The sequence below is a fragment of the Hemicordylus capensis genome, chromosome 1, assembly GCF_027244095.1.
Source record: "Hemicordylus capensis ecotype Gifberg chromosome 1, rHemCap1.1.pri, whole genome shotgun sequence".
Taxonomy (NCBI): domain Eukaryota; kingdom Metazoa; phylum Chordata; class Lepidosauria; order Squamata; family Cordylidae; genus Hemicordylus; species Hemicordylus capensis.
This window is the reverse complement of record NC_069657.1, coordinates 349,480,223-349,499,556: the sequence shown is the minus strand read 5'-3', so window position 1 is coordinate 349,499,556 and position 19,334 is coordinate 349,480,223. Positions and strand designations below refer to the sequence as shown.

Genomic DNA, 19,334 nt, shown 5'->3' with positions numbered 1-19,334 from the left:
GAGCTTGGAATGTTCTGCACATCCTTAATACAATTGTAGGCTTCATGACCTCTGTTCATATGGATGCCAAAAATGAGACTCAAATCTTGAAACTGCAAAAATTATAGTGTTGAAAAATAAATGTCACAGCAGTAATATTTTTAAATACATTGGTGCTAATTCAGTGTTGTTATACATTACAACACAAAATATAAGTTTTAAGAGTAGATGCTTCATATACTTAGGTGCCTTAGCAAAATCCAGAAAATATGGGTTATACAATACTTAAAAACTGATTTCAATCTTTGTCTTTGCCACAAATAATCAATAAGAGTAAAAAAAAGGAAGATATTTAAAAACCCACAGAAACATTTGACTTAAATTATAATAAAAGAGCAAGATTTATTTTTCTTATCACTATGTCCTGAGAGTTAAACCTACAAGTGTATGTCAAACAATCCCAACAAAGAACAGTCATTATACAGGCAAAAGAATAAGTGGCTCCAGCATTTAATTGTCAGTAAAAATAAAACTTAGAATTCATAGTTTTGGCTCGCTGCCTCAGTATTCTGAACGTGAAAGCATTCCGCTGAAAAACATGTCTACAGAGATTCGTAGACTGCTGTGTGCACTTTCCTAACATAACTCTACCAATATACCTTAATCATGACCTGCAACAACCTCGCAGTTCCGGTCCTGGGCCTCTTCTGAACAACAGACAAGAAACCCCGAAGGACTAGGCTGAGACCACCATACTCATTTTCACTTATAACCAAATCCAGATTTGAACTTTGAAAGCCTAAGGTGGAGAGCTGATTGTGGAAAGGCAAATCCATTTTACGCTTAAAAGGGTGGGTAAAGTTACTCTACTCTGGGAATTGCCCTTATGTTTGGTCATTTTCAAAGAAATTTGGCAAAAATACAGATTCAAAACATACTGTAATATAACAGTGAGATTGTAAAACCTAATTCACCACAGCAAGCAGACTTTCGGGAGCATGCCTGGATGTATTATATGAAATATTGTAACACAGAGAACTTATGAGGCTCATAAAGAATCTTATCTAACTAGAGAAAGAATGTGCGAGTCAAAGAATCAGTGAAGTTTTTCAGGGGGGAAATCTTGCAGGACAACCAGGTTGTGCAAACAGCCCATCTGCAATGCAACCACATAAAAGGCCCATGGGCAAATCCAAATGCATTAGCAGAAGTGCTTGAGGAATCTGCCAAGCAACCAGATGCTGCTGATTGCAGAATTTCTTCTACAGCTGTCATCTGGATCCTCCAACTGCCATCCAAAATGTAGACAATGAAAAATGGTGACCTAATATCATATGAATTGAGCACTAGTTTAATCTGAATAATCATCTGTACCCAGAAACATTTTTTTATAAATGGTGATGTGAAAAACAGTAATGGAAGAGCTGCTGCAATTCGTATATTTTTCTTAAATTGTTTAGATTAAAAAAATTAAATTAAAGTAGGATTTTATTTTCTCTCCAAATACCCATTACATTCAAGCATGCAAACAAAGCTCTGCTCCCTCCAGGCTTCCTTTCCAAAGCCCCTCCACCTCCCACAGCGGCCTTCTCTGACCCTTCACCCAGGTCCTGGTCTTCTTGCTGTCCACCTCTACAAAGGGGCAAAACTGCACATTATGTTAAACATATAGTTGTGATCTTGCATGTACAGATTGCAGTACAGATAGCAGCCATGGGGAGGGAGGCAATCAAGATTTGGCTCATAGCGTGCAGGAAGCAGGCACCTGTTTCCTGGCATGGCAAAGTCTCCCCACAAAATCATACCCCCGGAGCTGTAAACTGGCACCAGTGGAAGCTTCCTTACTGGGATTATAACAGCAGCTATGGGGATACAATTTCATCAGTAACCATCAGGAAACCTTGATAGCACTATTCAGGCACTGAGGCTATTCTTATGATCAGCCAAAACTGGGCTAAGGAAGCCAAGCCCAGTCTTGGATGCTTGTAAGAACCACCGGGATCATGCCTGATCCCAGCAGCACTACGGTGGCACACGTACCTACCCAACTACACTCTTCACAATGAGGTTAAGGGAGTGCTCTCTCCCTTAACCCCATATCCCTGCACGTGTGAAGCACCGGTTGCTTTTAGAAAGTGCTGCAACATGGACAGGTGGCTGCCTGTCACTGGGGGAATCCCCATAATGTACCCTGCACTTGCGTGGTGCATTATGGGAAGGCCAGGGTGACATGTCCCAGCCCACAACCCTCCGCACTGCCAGAGGAGGCAGCTGCATGTCTGGGAGTGTGATCTCCGTGCCCAGACCCAGAGCAACCATCGTCTGCAGGGTGGAAAGCTTTTCAAGCCTTCCTCCCTGCACGCCCTCAAGGCCTTTCTCACTGATTGTGAAAAGGGGCTTATTATGTTGTATGAGTGTATAGATGTCTGTACACTCATGTATGCTTTTATGTGAATGACTGTACCAGTCTTCATTTTAAAAGTGAACATGGGTACAAGCCCTTCAAATACATGATGCAGATAGAAAGCATATTGCTGTAACCATATTTAACATAGCATGTGAATGCTACGTACACTCGTAAGAGTCTTCAACATAATGTCTGAATGGGCTTATATGTGATCTCACATACATGTACCATTTTGATGAGCTGGTGCTTTCATGTGAGGACTATATCAACTACAAAATCCAGGAATTGCGAAAGTCAAATACAGTGCCTATATAAAAGTGCCAATTCACACAAACAGTACCTCTGTATTAGTAACAGCCTGACCCCACTGGCAGCCCTGTGGTGGGAGTCACTAACAAGTACAAACTTACCCTGAGTAACTTGTACTCAGAAAAGTAATAAAATAGATACAGTTATAGATACAAGCTGCTTTCAGATCAATGCAAACCAGGATGAGCATGAGCAGCCTGCTCGTGTGAAGTCTTGGGCTCAAATATGCCTTCTTCATTTGTGGGTGGAGTCAGGGGAAACATGCCTCCACATCATGCACAAGGCAGTGACCATGTTCCTGATCGGCCAGTGGTGCTGTGGAAGAGTGCAGTTGAACAACTATTTAAGTAGCCTGCACTTTCACAGCACTATTTACACGAGAAACACAAAGTAATTGTTTTGCTTTCAACAACAACAAAAAGTTCTCAGTGCAGCTTACTTAGTATAAAGAATGAGAAAATGGTTCCTGTCCAAAAGTGGTTCACAGTCTCAAAAGAACACAAGGGCAAAACCAGTCACAGCAAAAAGGTTTGAATTAGAACTGGTTTGGCACAACTGTTCTAATTCGAGCCAAATAGGCCATTGAATTGGCATTACCGGTTAGAGCTCAAACTGAACCCAGTTTGATTCAACCTGGTCCGAAGGTTCTAGCTTCAATTTTAGGCACCGGTGGCCATTTTGTGACACTTTAATTGATTGGCTGAGCTCCTGCTTCCCTGATTGGCCAGATGTGTCTGGCCCTATGGTAGGCTTGGGAAGGTTGCCAGTCATGGGGAATTGTCACCCGATTGGCCAGGGGAGAGGGACAAGAGGGGTCCAAAGGATTCAATTTGTATTTAAAGGCAAGCCCCTGGCCTTGCAAATTTACTCTGCATCTGCTGCTTTACGCCATCTTCTGTCATGTCCCCTAGCTCTGACAGCGAGGAAGAAAGGGAAGCTGTCGGCATTTCAGCCGAGTCTGGAATGTCTGAAGGGCAGAGCCCGACTGCAGTGGAATTAGCTGACGGTTCAGAACAGACTCAACAGCCTGAACCAGCAGAAAATGTCAGCGACCAATCGGGGGATGATTTAGGCATTGGAGCTCCACCGACGCCACAGCAACGCAGGTGTTTCAAACGCAGGTCACAACTGGAGGCGGTGCGGAGGAGCAAGCGCCTGTTATCGAAGGCTGACAAGCCGTAAATCCTGACACCTGGGAGCTTTCGACTGGCTCCATAAATTGGAGCCTCTGACTCCCACTCATTGCTGAGTTTCAACAATTGTCATTCACCCACAGCAAGCAGCCGAGCCGTGTTCTTCGCTGGCCTTGGGCCAGACCTTGACATCTTCCCAGGTTTGTGTGACCTCAGGCTAATTGTCGTCTTTAGTGTTGTTTAATTTCCTGCTGGTTGGGTGATATAAATGTGTGAAGAAAATGCCCTCACAGGTAAGAGGAAGAGATATGGGACCAACTGACCACCACAGTTGTCAATGGAGCAATGCGATTGCTCTAGCACTCCCTCCCCATTCCATGATTAAGTTCAGCTTCTCAACTCAGCTTCTCCATGATTAAGTTCCTGTTTCCACTGCAGATTGACTATGTCTCTTTCTGTAACATTAAAGGGCAATTACATGCCAAACAGATGTGCCCAGGACTTTCACTGATGTGGGGTGAAATATTTTTGTTGAAAATGTTCCATTATCAAATTTTTCCACAGAAAGTTTTCCATCTTACAATACTGCAAGTAACATGCCTAATTAGATCACAATCCATTTAAGGCATCACGGAAATTTGCATAGTAAATTCTTTTGCAATTTTTAAGCAAATGAAGAAAGATTCTGATTCAGAATTTTCTTGAAAATCCACATCATGAATAGTTTCCAATTGTGTGTTTAGTGGTGTAATGCTTTTTAAAAAAATACTGGAACCCACCCCACAGACAATTTCTAGTCATATGGTGAAGAACTGAGAATTCCACCATGGTTCAAGAGATGGCCTGGAAAGTCCCTCCTCCCCATGTAATCTCAGCCTTGGCAAGGCCTGGCTCCTGCTGCTACTGCAATAAGAAGACAGAAAGGTGAATCCACCTTTTCTTCTGTTCAGTGGGAGACCTTGCTCTCATCACTTCAGTTAAGTGCAGTGAGAAAAGAAGTGGTCAAAATGCTAATGCTTCAGTTAGAACTAGGGGAAAATGGGCTCCAAAACTCAAGGATGAAAGAATAAGAAATGTGATCAGCCCTCTGATCACATGGACTAAAGTCAAATTAAGGAGACTGTGTTGTTCTAACAAGACAAGAATACATTGCTGGGGTACTGTAGTAGATTAGAGACCAGCTCACTCACCTACCTTTTTCTCTCCTTTTATATTTACATAGTAGTTCAGAACTACACAACTACCTACCCATCTTTGGCTTAGATCCTTCTGAATTACATCCTATTTTATATTTAAAGACATTATAACTTCTAGGGAAGGGGGCTGTTTTGCTTCATGCCGGGGGCCTAACCCAGCATGAAGACAGCACAGGTCCTGAACAACTTGAAAGCAACTCCACAGGATAATCTATTTCAACTTTCTGCCTTTAAGGCACATTACTTACTCTAAAAAGCATCCCTGCAATTTCTTACATATTTCTTTCAGTGTGAAAAGCTGAGAGAGCTTTTGTTTGCATGCAACAAGAATAAACTACGGATCAGCAGCAACATGTTCATACTCAAAATATGAAAGTTCAGCCACTTAAGAATCTCCTTTGCCTATGTACATAATTACATACTGTAATTAATTTTTTTACATATACTCTACAACACAAAAAGAAGTGTGGACACAAGAAACAACTCCAGCAAAAAGCTACCACTCACTATTATAAGGAAAGTTCAAATATTTTATTTGCAATGATGTGAGAACATTAAACGTGTGTGTGTGTGTGTGTGTGTGTGTGTGTGTGTGTGTGTGTGTATATATATATATATATATATATATATATATATAGAGAGAGAGAGAGAGAGAGAGAGAGAGAGAGAGAGAGAGCTAAAGTCCTACGTGGCAAGCCTCGCCCACACAGTGCTTTATCAATTCGAGCAAACAGAGCAGAAGAACCTCAGTGATTGAGCAGTGGGATCCCATATGCAGATAGGGAAAAGGAGCAAGTAGGAGGCGGGTGAGCAAGCGGAGGGTAGGAGGAGCACGAGGGAGCAAGCAATGGGGAGAGGGCAGCTGAAAGTGTGTGGCTGACACTGAAGGCAGAAGCTGAAAGAATGTCATTTCTCATTAAAGACACAGTAACCCTGATTTCAAGTCTTAATAGTGATTTGCCAGTTACACTGGAGAGGCTGGCACTGCAATTGGGGGTGGGGGTCGGGGGGAGGGAAATCACAAGAAGTCAGGCTTGCAAAAGAGATGGGAAGACAACACACAAAACACTGGCAACTATGTTGTTTGGATTATTCATCGAAAGTGAGTGTATGAAGAATGGCAATACTAGAAAAAACAGCGAATGTGCAAGCAACTGGTCTGTCTTAATCTTCCAAAAACCAAGTTGTCTAATGGTGCAGCGGTGAAATGACCTGATTAGCAAGCCTGAAGTTGCCACTTCTAATCCCCGCTGGTATATTCCTTAGCCAATGGGAAACACATCTATATCGGGCAGCAGCGATATAGGAAGATGCTGAAAGGCATAATCTCATACTTCGTGGGAGACAGCAATGCTAACCCCCTTCCGTATTCTACCAAAGACAACCACAGGGCTCTGTGGTCACCAGGAGTCGATACCGACTGAACAGCACACTCTACTTAAAATCTATATGTAATCTGCTCTTACTATAGCTTCCCAAAATTGCTTAGTCATTTTACATAGTGAAAGCATGCAGTAATATTTCATTCAAGTTCTCATTCAAAATAATTACTTCTGTGGTAAATTTGCTCCTCGACTTTGTTAAGAAAAGTGATACAGTATACAAACACAGTAAACCAAATAAGTTACATGCATGTCCTACAAACTGATACTGACAGCAAAAGCTAATGTTTTATGTTCTTTCTTTTTCTTCCCTCTCAGCTGCCCCACATGTTCGTTCTATCTCAGCAGGTACCCCTAGAATCACTCTTTCCCCTGACATATTTTTCAGCGTTAATAAGTTTCCTTACATAAGTACACCACATATGCAGCTTGAATGTTTCTTTCTAAAAGAGAAAGCCAAGTAAGACAAAGAATTTGCTGATACATACATGTCACTCCAAAAATTCTCCTGATGAAGTTCCCACACCCAACCTAATTACTTCCCTACTATAAAAACATATTCCATCTGCATTTATTCTAATACTTTCAAGTCCAAAACTAACACACAATAAAGCTAGCTAAATAAATGAAAGATTTTAGCCTCAAGTAACAGGCCAGGAGCTATTCTGAAAGTGAATGCACGTCCAGCATCCATTTTTATGCTGACATTTAACTTTATGCACAATGTTTTCACAAGACTTGTTTTAAGAAGAATTATCATGCCCTTGACTTCATATTTTGTTGCAGCAAAGCTCTCTAATGCCACTCTAGTTAAAGGTCCATTGATGATTTTATACTACACACTGCTGTTGACAAACAAAATCATTCTAATTTTTCTGAAGTGAAGAAGCCATAACCAACACTGGCAGTTTGCTTTGGCAGTACTTCAGCAGTTTCTAAAGTGAAATGTCACAGTGAAAATCTCCAATATGACGAAGGGTCTTTGCATAATTTTATTTATAAACCACCTCACATATAAATCTTGAGGTGGTGTACAGCAGCTTAAAATACAGTAGAAATAAAATTAATTCAGACAGTTTTGAAAAATAATGTGTACCTTACATATAACTACCATTATTTAGCAGCATGTAGGACTGTGGCATTCCCAAGAAGTCAGAGTGGGTTCATTTTCATGATGGCTTCTTTGTAATTTATAATTTAAGAATTCTTTAATACGAGTATTTAAAATATAAAATTCAGAAATGATGCTGCTCAAAATGATGAGATGGGCTTGGTGGTACAATATTTAAAGCTCTGTTTTTCATTTCTCTATAAGCATGAGGGCTGAAAATTGTACTGAGAAGGGAAAAAATCCTTAAAACTGTAAAACCCTAATAGTATGTGTGTCATCTTTTGGAGTGTAGCAGCCTGTTACATGGGTAGAGTGCAACGCCTCTTTTAACACAGGAAGCTGCCATAGGGAGACTATGTGAGGAGGTTCTCAGGAGACTGAAAGAAAATTCTGAGAGGACTGAGGGAAGGAGATTCTGGAAGCAGAGACAACAATTTCAATCTTTCAGTGTCTTTCCTCTCTCTCAAAACTCCTCCATTTTGAGAGGAAAGACAGTGAAAGATTGAGCCATTCCAGAGCAGCAGTTTCCTGCCCTTACAAACAATTTTACTAGCAGTGGAGAGACAAGCCTGCAACTGGCAGCCACGCCTGTGACTGCATTGCTGCAGTTATGCCTGAAGCATCATGTTTTAATTCACCAGTGAACAACTAATTTGTCCTCTCCTATTTTGTGTAAAAGAATCAGTCTCAAATTCTTTTTTATAGTTTCCCTTGCTTCCTTCTTTTTGGCTTCCTTCCCTGTTAAACAAGTCCTTCTTGTCTCTCCCCCTCACCTTTTGGTAAGTTACCTACTAAGTAAAATGTGCCATCAAGTGGTTTTCTTTGGTAGAATACAGGAGGGGTTTACCATTGCCTCCTCCCACACAGTATAAGATGATGCCTTTCAGCATCTTCCTATATCGCTGCTGCCCAAAATAGTACCAGCGGGGATTCGAACTGGCAACCTTCTACTTGTTAGTCAAGCATTTCCCTACTGCATCACTACTGTCCCCTAAAATCACTTAATGAAGTGGGGGGGGGGGGGGAACTGGAGATACTCTAAATTAACATCAGGCCCTGGTAACATTTCCCCATTTATCCAATCTGCTACAGTTTAAGAAACCAAGGCTCCACAGTCTTCCTCCAAACTATCTCTTCCCTCTGAATCAAATACTGCAGTGGAGAAAATGGTGAAAATATTGTATAAGTGTCACACACACACACTTGCATGCACATGGATATGGATACACACACACACACACACACTCATACATATACAAAACAAAACTATCACCCCTCTAAAACACCAGACATTTAGGAATTAGGGCTGTGGAAAGGCTTGGCTTTGAAACGTCAAAGCCAAATCATCTGCACGTAGCCCCTGGAACCACAGGGGCAGTGGGGGACACTGTTAAATGGATTTGGAGCCAAGGAGTCTCAATGACATCTTGGAAATTTATGGGGAAAATACAAGGAAGGACTACATCTTCAAGACTGTTGCCACTCAAAGGCACATGCTTGGTGAAGGAATCCCATTTAAGCTTACAATTTTGTAGCATCAAAGAACTCCACACAGAATTATGTAGGCCAAGTAGCCACAGTGCTGAGCAACAGTGAAGAGTGAGAGGAGAAAATGACTTAGGAGTCAGAGAGGGACACCACCTTCACTACTAGGAGGTGAAAAGAGTGAGGGGGAAGGATGACACTGAGGGAGAGGGGCATAAAGAAAGAAATGTTAGAAGACTGCAGCTCATTCCTAGCATAAACATTTATTTATGGGGGTAATCTTGGTCATTCACAGGGCTGTAGATTTAAAAGTTACAGAGTTTTTGCTTTAACTTCCAAAAACCCAACTAGAAAACTTCATAAAAGACCAAAACATAAATTTGAGTATCTGCAAAGGGGCAAAAACAAGCAAGTTAAACCCACAACATCTGCAGGTCCTTTACAGTGTTCCCTCTAAGGTGTCTGATCACACATTTTTTTATGTCCACTCAGGCAATTTTATATCCTGCTCAGGTTGACTCAGGAAAGCCCCGCTTCAAATGCACATACACACACTGCCTTGATATTGCCGCCCAAAACAGAACTCATTCCGCACACAGATGAAAAAAATTAAGAGAGAACACTGGTCCCTTAAACTCATCAAACACCTTGCAGCACACCTTCCAAAACGTCACTAGTGCATTCCGCAGCTCTGAAACCCTTTAATAGTCCACTCTGGTGCTGCACACATGACCACTATGCACAGAGCTAAGTAATGAGACCACTGCCTCCCCGCAGGGCCAGAGGCAATGCGCAGATAATTCCGTTTTGATACTTCAAAGCTGAATCTTTAAAGGGAGCCCTGTTAGGGATGTGCAAGGAGTATTTCAGATGGGTCATGTAGAATGCAAGTCATACTGAGAACTATTTCACACATTACATTCTTTGGGTTAACATTTATGATGTTGAAAATAGTGATGTGCACAGAACCGCAGAGCTGCGGTCCGGCACTGGGATGGGGGTTCCTTTAAGGGCGGGGGGAGGGTGTACTTACCCCTACAGCCGCTTTCCCCCCTCCGCGTGCCTTTTTTGGTCGCAATTGGGGCGGCAGGATTCCTCCCTGCCGCCCCTTCCCCTGCTCGGCTGTAAAAGGCTTCAGGAAGACGTGCGCACACGCAAAAGGCGGGAGGGGGTAAGTACACCCTGCGCACGCGCAAAAGGAGGGAGGGAGTAAGTACACCCTGCGCACACGCAAAAGGAGGGAGGGGGTAAGTACACCCTGCGCACGCGCAAAAGGAGGGAGGGAATAGGTACATCCTCCCCCCGCCCTTAAAAGAATCCCCACCCCAGTCCGGCCGAACCCCAAACCGCCCATGTCCGGACCAGTCCGGAGGCCTGTAGAATGGCCTGTGGACCAGTCCGTGCACATCACTAGCTGAAAGTGTGCATCTAATAATATAAAGTGTAAGCACGTTTTTGCAAAGAAATGTATCATACGGATATACTCATTAGAACACCAGGAATTGCTAAAACATCCTGTTGCCTATATATTTGGTAGTTAAATGAGTTTTCTACATAATGGGTGAAATGGTCCTAAGAAAGAAAACTTGTTTTGCTTCATACTTGCAATATTTCCAAAACTGTGCTATAGAAGATGTGTTATACCTGAACCAGGCAGACTAAGACTGAAATCTTCATTTGGCCGTGAAGCTCAATGAGTGACTTTTAGCCAATCTCTACCTCCCAGTACAACCTACCATTGTTGTGAAGATAAAATTGGGGCAGCTAATATGTACACAAGCCTGAACTCATTGGAGGAAAGGTGAGATAAACATGTAATAAACAACAGATTTTTTAAAAGTGCATAATCATCATGTGCTTAAAAATATTGGGTAATGCCCCAAGAGTAGTTACAATGGAAGACCCACCTCCTGAACATCACTTCAGCTTATGATTTCTGCATGGCTAAAAATTACACACTCACTTAACTGAAGTTCTTAAATTATCTCTAGTTAACAGTTACAGATATTTAAGAAGAATATTTAATGAAAACAGGAAGGAAAGATGTAATCTCATGAAACAGCATGAAAAAGGAATGTTTGCCTTTGATGTTAATACCAAAATTTTCACTGAGTTTGGTAGAAAAAGGGCCATGCATCAAGCTCACTTAGTTACATTTGGACAATACACATTCAAAACTCTGTCAAGCAATAGAGTGATTGAAGGGGTGGGGGAGAAATCCTACTGAATGACTGCTGTAAAGTCCCTAGATCTTGTAGGTAGCTTTAAATAAATTATTGGTATTTAATTTGAAAATACAACATGAAGTCCTAAAAATATTAGTTTTTAATGAGTTTCAATATTCATTCCTGTTATGAAACATTTTTGTTTTCCAGTTAATTGATAGTAATAACTCAAGTAATATGATGTAGAAAGTGTTTAAATCTAGCAATATTTAACCCTATCTGGAAACAGAAGCAATATATGAAACAACTCAAGAAAAACTCAAGTTGTTTCATATTACAAATTTTACACAAAACAGATGTAACCTCGGAATGTAAGTACTGGATGGCATGTTTACAGTCATTCTTATTTTATTACCCAAAAAAGAGCAAAAAATGTCCTAAAATTAATATGTAGAAGAAGTAAACACTAAAAGGTCATCCTTTTAGAGGTTGTCTGGAGAGATCATCTCCAGTTACCACCAGTACATCTGGTGGCAATTCGAAGCCGGGCCTTCTCTGCAGCTGCTACTGGTCTATGGAATGCACTCCCGGCAGCTATCCGTAGTCTGGGCTCATTGTTGGCCTTCAAGAAAGCTCTAAAGATGTACTTGTTTGGCCTGGACTTCCAAGATTTTTAAAATTGTTTTTAAGCATTTTAATTGTTTTTAAATGGCTCTAAACGTTTTAGATTTGTTTTTATGTTGCTTTTAACTTGGTTGCTTTTAAATGGTGTTTGTTGTTGTATTTTATGTGTTGTGCACTGCCCAGAGTGGGGGACCAGGCAGGTAGGGAGAAGGCTGCACGAATCTTACCTTTGCCCCAGATGATCCATAAAGGTTGCTGGGTGCTTGGACTGCGCTCCCAGGCAATCCACTGCTGCACCAGGAAGCAGAAAACAATGGAGGCCAGGAAGATGTCCTGGCCTCCCACGTGCACCGCACACTGAGTGATGTCTCCTCTAGGTGCCCATCTTGGTTTCTCCTCAGGCTGAACGGAGTCCAAGGAGACACATAATCCCAGAGCCTGGGTTAATGGTGAGCTGGTGCTGTTAACCCAGGCTAAAAGCTGGGCTAAGAAGCCAGGCTAGGCAGCACTGAGCTTCCCTAGCCTAGGTTAGGCTACACATAAGAACAGCCTCATGCAATAATATGGTTTCCCAATATTAATGGTATATTTACTCAACATAAAATATGGAAATGTTGACACCAAATGTAATGAATAATGAACATTTGAAAGTATCAAAGAGAAAGCTATCAAAACACTTTAAGCACAATACTACTCGTTCATAAATTTTCTGTTACTTCCATGTGCTACTTTCTATTTCTTTATCCAAATCTGAAATGCCAAGTGAAACTGAAAAAATATTTCAGAGGAATATAGCAGGAGTCATTTTCACTTTGTGAAAGTAAAGGATCCATTGTGCTATTTTCATTCATCTTTGGTTTTAATTATGGTCTTGGCAAATAACCTTATCACTTTATATCACTCAAACTTGTCATTAAAACATACTGTTTAGTTACTGTACCTGGAATTCTGAGGTTCCGAAACATCCAAATCCGTGCAAGTTTTCTTCACCTGCGACAGAAGAGTGAATTGCCAGTTACTTCCACATTAAAAAAAAAACACCACCACAACAAAAAAAAGCTCCTCACTCACAGTTCATACACTTACATCACACAAAGTGGATGTAGCCTGGCTCACCACGTCTTTATAAAATACTTCTCACATTTTACAGTGAGGATATGCAATGCTAAACAGTGTGCTTCATTATTATCCCACAAACAGCTGCCAACTTAACTTCCCTTGACTCCATTAGTATGTAAAATGTTCAGCTAAAATAGTTTGGGAGTAGTCTGACTTGGAACAAAGAAACCAAAGAACTAGGTTCCCCGCTTAGAAATGAGAAAGCAAAACTGTTCTCAGTTCTGTAAAAAAATGTTTTCCCAACTGATACTGCTTCTGTTTCCTGCTAAAGCTCACAATAATAAACACCAGATTCTGTGGCAAAAGTGCAGTGTTAGCTAAATAAGTCATACATTAATTTTCATCTTCTGAATCCGGTATGCTTAATGTATTGCCAATGTGTGTTGCTCCAGTTCATTATTTTGCAAATATTATCCACACTGATCAATAATATATTATGCACTGTCTTTTTGATTTATGCAATAACTGTACCTCTATCACTAAACAAATACACAGTATAAACTTCCATTTTCCATGCTCTGCATAGTGCTTTTGCCTTCCAAGTCTTCCAATACACTAACTTTTGCTGAATATTTATATTTTCATAAAATATATACAGCTTTTTCCTTTGTTCTCAGAAACCATTTCCATTAACCTTGGACAAACCATTATATTTACTTTAAATGTGATACATAATGCTTCATGATCCTACTACTGGTCCATGTCATCCAGTTTAGTAACATGTTTACTAAACATGTAGTAACAGTTTAGTAAAAATAAGATTCATTCTGTGCAGAATACCAATGGTAGTGACCCATCAGGGCTGCTGTGCAACTTCAAAGGCAACGACCATATAGCAACAGGTGGGCAGGGTGTCGAAACTGTGACTCATTTTTTTCTATACTGCTTATTTTACAGATATTCGTATTTCTCTTATCTTCCCCCCCTTATCAAACGTCCCTGTCAGAATGGATGACGTACCTACAACTTTTTTAAAATTAGCTGATTGCTGTGTATTTACAACATTGTGTGTGGCCAAATGTAAGATCAGGTCTGAGCTGATTTGAGTTATCGGTGTTTTGTATTACTGTATTATTTTCATTGTGTTTTGTATTGTTTCTGTGATGTTCGGTCAATGGCTGTAATAAATGATTTATTCATTCATTCATGTAGCAACAGGTTGCTACAGAGTGCTTTTGAAGCGCTTCCAGGCAGCAGTGCAGTGCTCCTTTTGAGCCTATTTTCCAGTAGGCTTATGAGATCACGCGGCATTCCATGTGTCCATGTGTGTGTCCAGCCCCCCATCACCTTCAAAATGCCTGGACAAATATGAACCAAATCGGGTACAATTGTAGGGACACATAGGGATACCTCAACAGTATAGCTTGTTATTATGTAATCCACCCAAATTCAAGCTGGAAGACACGTAAACCTCTGAGGCGCAAGTGGGCTGACTTGTGAACCATGTAACCGATTTCAACCAAATTTGCTACAGCTGTAGGGGCACATGGGGAAACCTCAGTACCACAGTTTGTGATGATGTCATCCACTCTGATCCAAGATGGCAGATGTGTGAACCTTTGAGGTGCAAGTGCACTAACTTGAGGATTGTCTAAGCGATTAGGACCAAATTTGGTACAGTTGTAGTGAGTGACACACAGGACACCTCACTGGTATAGTTTGTAATGATGTCATCCACCCCGATCTAAGACAGCGGACGCATGAACATTTGAGGTGCTAGAGATCTAACTTGTGAACCTCGATTTTAACCAAATTTAGTCCCGCTCAAGAGACAGTGAAAGAAAGTAGGCAGATTAGTTCTTACTTTCCAGTGGAAAAAAAGAGTGCTGTGCTACTACCTGGAAGAGTTTTAAAGGCATCCTGCTACAACATTGGGGCTGCCTTTGAATTTGCATAGAAGTTCTGGTGGGTCGCAGAACTGCATATAATGTGATCCAACTGCAATAAGAAATTAAGATTTACATGTTTTAGAGGATTTTTCTTTCTTGGTGGGCACTGTCACCCTCTACAGCATTCTAAGAAATATTTCACACATCACAACAACATACAAGGTCTTAGGTCACAACTAAAGGTGACATTGGGAAATATGTGACCAGATTTTCTGCTGGTTTTTAAAAATTAAACAGTTGATACCTGTATGTATCAGTGGACCTTTTCTCTTGTGGAGCCCACCCTCTAGTACACCCACAGAAGGTGAGTTTGGCCTACTCCCTGCCAGTGTTTTGACAATGATTGAAGAAGCTCCTGATCCAGCAGGTTCTCAAGGCCTAAGTCAGGTGAAGCTAAAAGACAAATATGCTGGAGTCAGTGCTTGAGAAATAGGGCATGGTCCCTTGAAACCCCAACATTTCCTTCAGAAAGGGTGAAGCAGGAGGTCTATTGAAGAATTCAGTAGGTTCCCATTCAGTGCTGGAGCAATATCCTTGGTTGAACCAGTCTATGGTTCTGCTCCTTTCCAAAAATCTGTCTGAACCTATTTCCCTATAAGTTTTCATGACTGAGTTCCTGACAACTCCTTAACTGGGGACCCTTAGGAGGCCCAGCCTCAAAAAGCATGCCTAAGCTGTGATCCCTGGATCTATGCCTTGAGTAGAAATTCTGCCAAAATGGAGACTGCAAGACATTCTGCAGATTAAATTAAGTACTAGTTTCTTATCCCCTTGTGTCTGACCTTTAACTCCCTCTAATCAGGATGATATGGATCTAAAGGTGTGCATTTCCCTGAACTGGAGTGTCAGGGCCTGAAAGTTCTCTCTTCAGATGACATATCAGTTGTACCTAAAAATGACTGCTGTTCTCTCAGCACTTCCAGTGCCTTTGGGTGTTGCTTGGGGGCAGGGGGGTTTTCTGTCTTTGCCCTTGAGAGGTTTCTGTCTGCTTGCTAGAGCTGTCCTTCTCAATGGGCATTTTTGGATAAGGATGTTGCAAATTCATCCAGTTTCCCTCTCCCACCTTTCCCTAGATTTCATGTAGGCAACCTCTTCCAGTTCCATTAGGAAGGTGAGCTGGAGGGCAGTTCTTGACCTGAAGCACCTAAATAAGTTCATCATGAAAAACTAGTTCTGGATGGAAACAGTGTTCTAATTTTTTTCATCTCTGTGTGGAATGAGTTTTGTTTTGGGCGGCAGTATCAAGGCAGTGTGCATACACCTATATTCAGAGTGGGGCCTTCCTGATTCAACCTGAGTGGGATCTAAAATTAACTGAGCAGACATCAAAAACCATGTGAGCACGCACGCATACCTCAGAGGGAACACTGGATGGAAACACTACACACCATAGTCCAGGCATACAACCAAACAAATTCCCAACATCTGTAGATGTGAACCTTTACCATGGTAATGGTGACATTCTGTACTTAAAAAAAAAAAAAAAAAGTCTGAGCAGCATAGGATCTGATGCAAAGCCCTTTGTTTTGGCAGAAATTGACATACACCTCCACCATTGCTGCTATATTGGTGAGACTGAACCAGATGCTGGCAAATGCTAACACCAGCCTATCTGCACCACCAATAAACTCCAGCTAACAGAGGGCCCCAAATGGGATGGAGACATGGATACGTTGTGTACAGGACAGGTACTGTAGAAGCTGACTTACAAAGACGCCATGTCCCGATGATGGCATGACATCATACCAATTCCAGAGGAAGTATAATTCCAAAAGCATGCATTGATGGAGAACAAAAACCACTGCCCTTCCCATTGCCTCCTGCTTCATCCACTTTGCTCACGCTGCTATTATACTTCGGATTCAGACGATCCCAGAGCCAACAACAGAATACCTACTTCAGTATAACAAGTTTAATAGGGAGACCAGATGGTAACTCAGATGGTAGAACGTATGGCACAAGCCTATATCTCTCTGGCCTAATGTTGTACACACATTTAGAACACATGAAGGTGAACTTTGATAATGGCATTCTGAATGTGTGTTGGCAGTTTATATAGCAGAAGCATGTGTTATCCGATTGTTCGGTCCTGATGCACTTGCGGTCTCTGAAGTTGCACCCTTACTAATGGAAGTGGAACATTTACCAGATTTAGCAAAAACCTGCAGTTTTTCTTTATCAAAAGTTTAAAGAAATAGATAATATTGATATTAATTATATTCAAGACCTTTGGAATAATGAACTTGAAAACCCTGTTCTTTTAAATCAGTGGCGAGTGGCTTTGAAGGCAGTGACATGTTTCATTTAATCTAAGAATGAGGTTGATGCAATAGAAATTTTCATTTTGTATTTACTGGACACTTCAGATAATGCCTGATAAGGTTTTTGCAACCTGCCTGTTCCTCTTCTTTTCTTTCTGTCATGGACATGGCTGGCCATGACATGCAAAATTTCCTGGTTTGACCATTCCCCTGGACTTCAGCCCAGCTTCCCTGTTTGCCATTCTAGGTCTCTGTGCAGTGAGTTATCAGCATTTTCCCCTGTCTGTCTTTGGGATTCCCCTTGGAGTCTGTCCTGGTTCTTTCCCAGGCAAAAGGGTGCTTTATTGGATGTTGCTCCCTCAAGGGAATCATACCCTGTGAAGGCCTGTGTATTTGTTTCACATTCCTTACCATCTCCTCCATAAGAAAACTATCTTATTTCCCTTTGTGCAGCATACACCAAGTGTCTGTAGTATCTGCAGCATGCATGAAGTGGCCTATTTGTGTCTATAAGGAGATTAAACCTCACACTTCTGTGGGGGCCCTGCTGGAGCTCTGCATCTAAACTCTTGCTGCCTGCTCCACAGTAGCTCATAAAATAGAAGACTCTATGGCAACCTGTGTCAGGTGGGTTGTGTGAATGGTCTGATGTGCAAACATACTTACTGGTTAAAGACAGTTGTATTATATTGCCTGCTTAGACTTTGTCTGCTTGCTGGGTTTTTGTTTTTTTTTAAGTAATGTTTTAGAGCATTTTTCTTATTATGTTCTTATAGCGATAGTCATTTAATGCAGTCCAACAGAGTAGTTAAGTAGGGTATACAATTACAGTGGTCCCTCGACTTACGTAGTTAATCTGTTCTGAACGCACGTTCGTAGGTCAAAATTTTCGTAAGTCGAAAAGCGCACCCACGGAGGTCTGGAAACATTCGTAAGTCGAGGAAACCGCATCTAAAAATTCGTAAGTCGAGGAAGCCGCATCTAAACTGGCAACGACTTCCGGTCATTTTTGTCGTTCGTAAGTCGAAAACTACGGATGTCGAGTAGTTCGTAAGTCGAGGGACCACTGTATTAAAGCCAGTAATTATGCCCTTGGGAGCTATGGTCTCTTTACTAGTCAAAGCCTATTTTGGGTTTGCGAAGCTGCTACACTTCCTCTTAACATAATTTCTGATTCTGTTAAGGGATTAAAAAAAGAACCAACACTTCCCTTGACAGTGTTTTGAAGGAGAGTGGAATTGAACCATTTCATCTCACAACAACTCCAGAGCGGACTGTAGGGATGTGCCCGGACCGGTCCGGAGGCCATTCTAAAGACCTCCGGACCTGGGCAGTTCAGTTCGGGTGGGGGGGTTGCTTTAAGAGCGGGGGGGAGGGTTTATTTACCACTCCCGCCGCTTTCCCGCTCTGGCGCCCGTAATTTTAGTAGTAATTGGGGTGGAAGGATACCTCCCTGCCGGCCCTTCCCCCTTTCGCTATGAAAAGCTCCCAGGAGTCCTCTGCGCGCATGCATGTCACAGAGACTCCTGGGAGCTTTTCATAGCAAAAGGGGGGAAGGGGTGGCAGGGAGGTATCCTGCCGCCCCAATTACTACTAAAATTACGAGCGCCAGAGCAGGAAAGCAGCGGGAGGAGTAAATAAACCCTCCTCCCGCTCTTAAAGCAACCCCCCACCCCAGTGCCGGACCGCAGTTATGCGGTTCTGTGCACATCCCTAGCAGACTGTGAAACATGTTACGGATCCTGCAGTTCAAGTATGCACACAGAGGCCTAACAAGCATCTCGAGGCATGAGTCATTCAGAGCATAGGGCATGGGAGGAACAGCCTGCAATCCACACTGCATATGACTGGAATATGTAGAACTTCCTAGAGCATACTAGTTATTTTTTGAGCCACTCTATGCGCGCATCAAGTCTCCAAATGTACTAGATGCTACTGAAGTATGCTAGGTGGTTTCCAGAACATCCCAAGTCACTAGGAGACTGCTTCATATTATCTGAGCCTCTGGCCCTGCCAGATGTGATCACAATGCAAGAAGTGACCACAAGGAAAGGGCTGGAATCTACTGTAATGGAACACTTTTTTGTCTTGTTATAAAAATACTTCTACTTCATTCAGATGCCCAACCAACCACCAAGGGTCTCTTTCTGGATTTGGCAACCTGGGAGATTTTTGTTTCTCTGTTTGTTTGTTTTTAATTAAGTCAAAATATACATTGGAATACATCTTAGAATTCATAGCACTGCAGGACCATATTGTTCCCAAAACCTAGCA

General features: G+C 41.8%; 1 protein-coding gene across 20 annotated transcripts in view; it reads right to left on the bottom strand.

Annotated features, from left to right (window-relative positions):
• EYA4 (EYA transcriptional coactivator and phosphatase 4) overlaps positions 1–19,334 on the bottom strand; it is a 224,044-nt gene that overhangs the window by 113,041 nt on the left and 91,669 nt on the right. For 18 of the 20 annotated variants that reach the window (XM_053287739.1, XM_053287860.1, XM_053287848.1 and 15 more), the window contains one exon: positions 12,732–12,781. The exons of 1 other annotated variant lie outside the window; for it this stretch is intronic. In XM_053287739.1, the coding sequence (XP_053143714.1) occupies positions 12,732–12,781 (50 nt within the window). Of the gene's footprint in view, positions 1–12,731; positions 12,782–15,043; positions 15,115–19,334 lie in introns of those variants that run through there. One more of the 20 variants, XM_053287838.1, reaches the window with a different exon arrangement.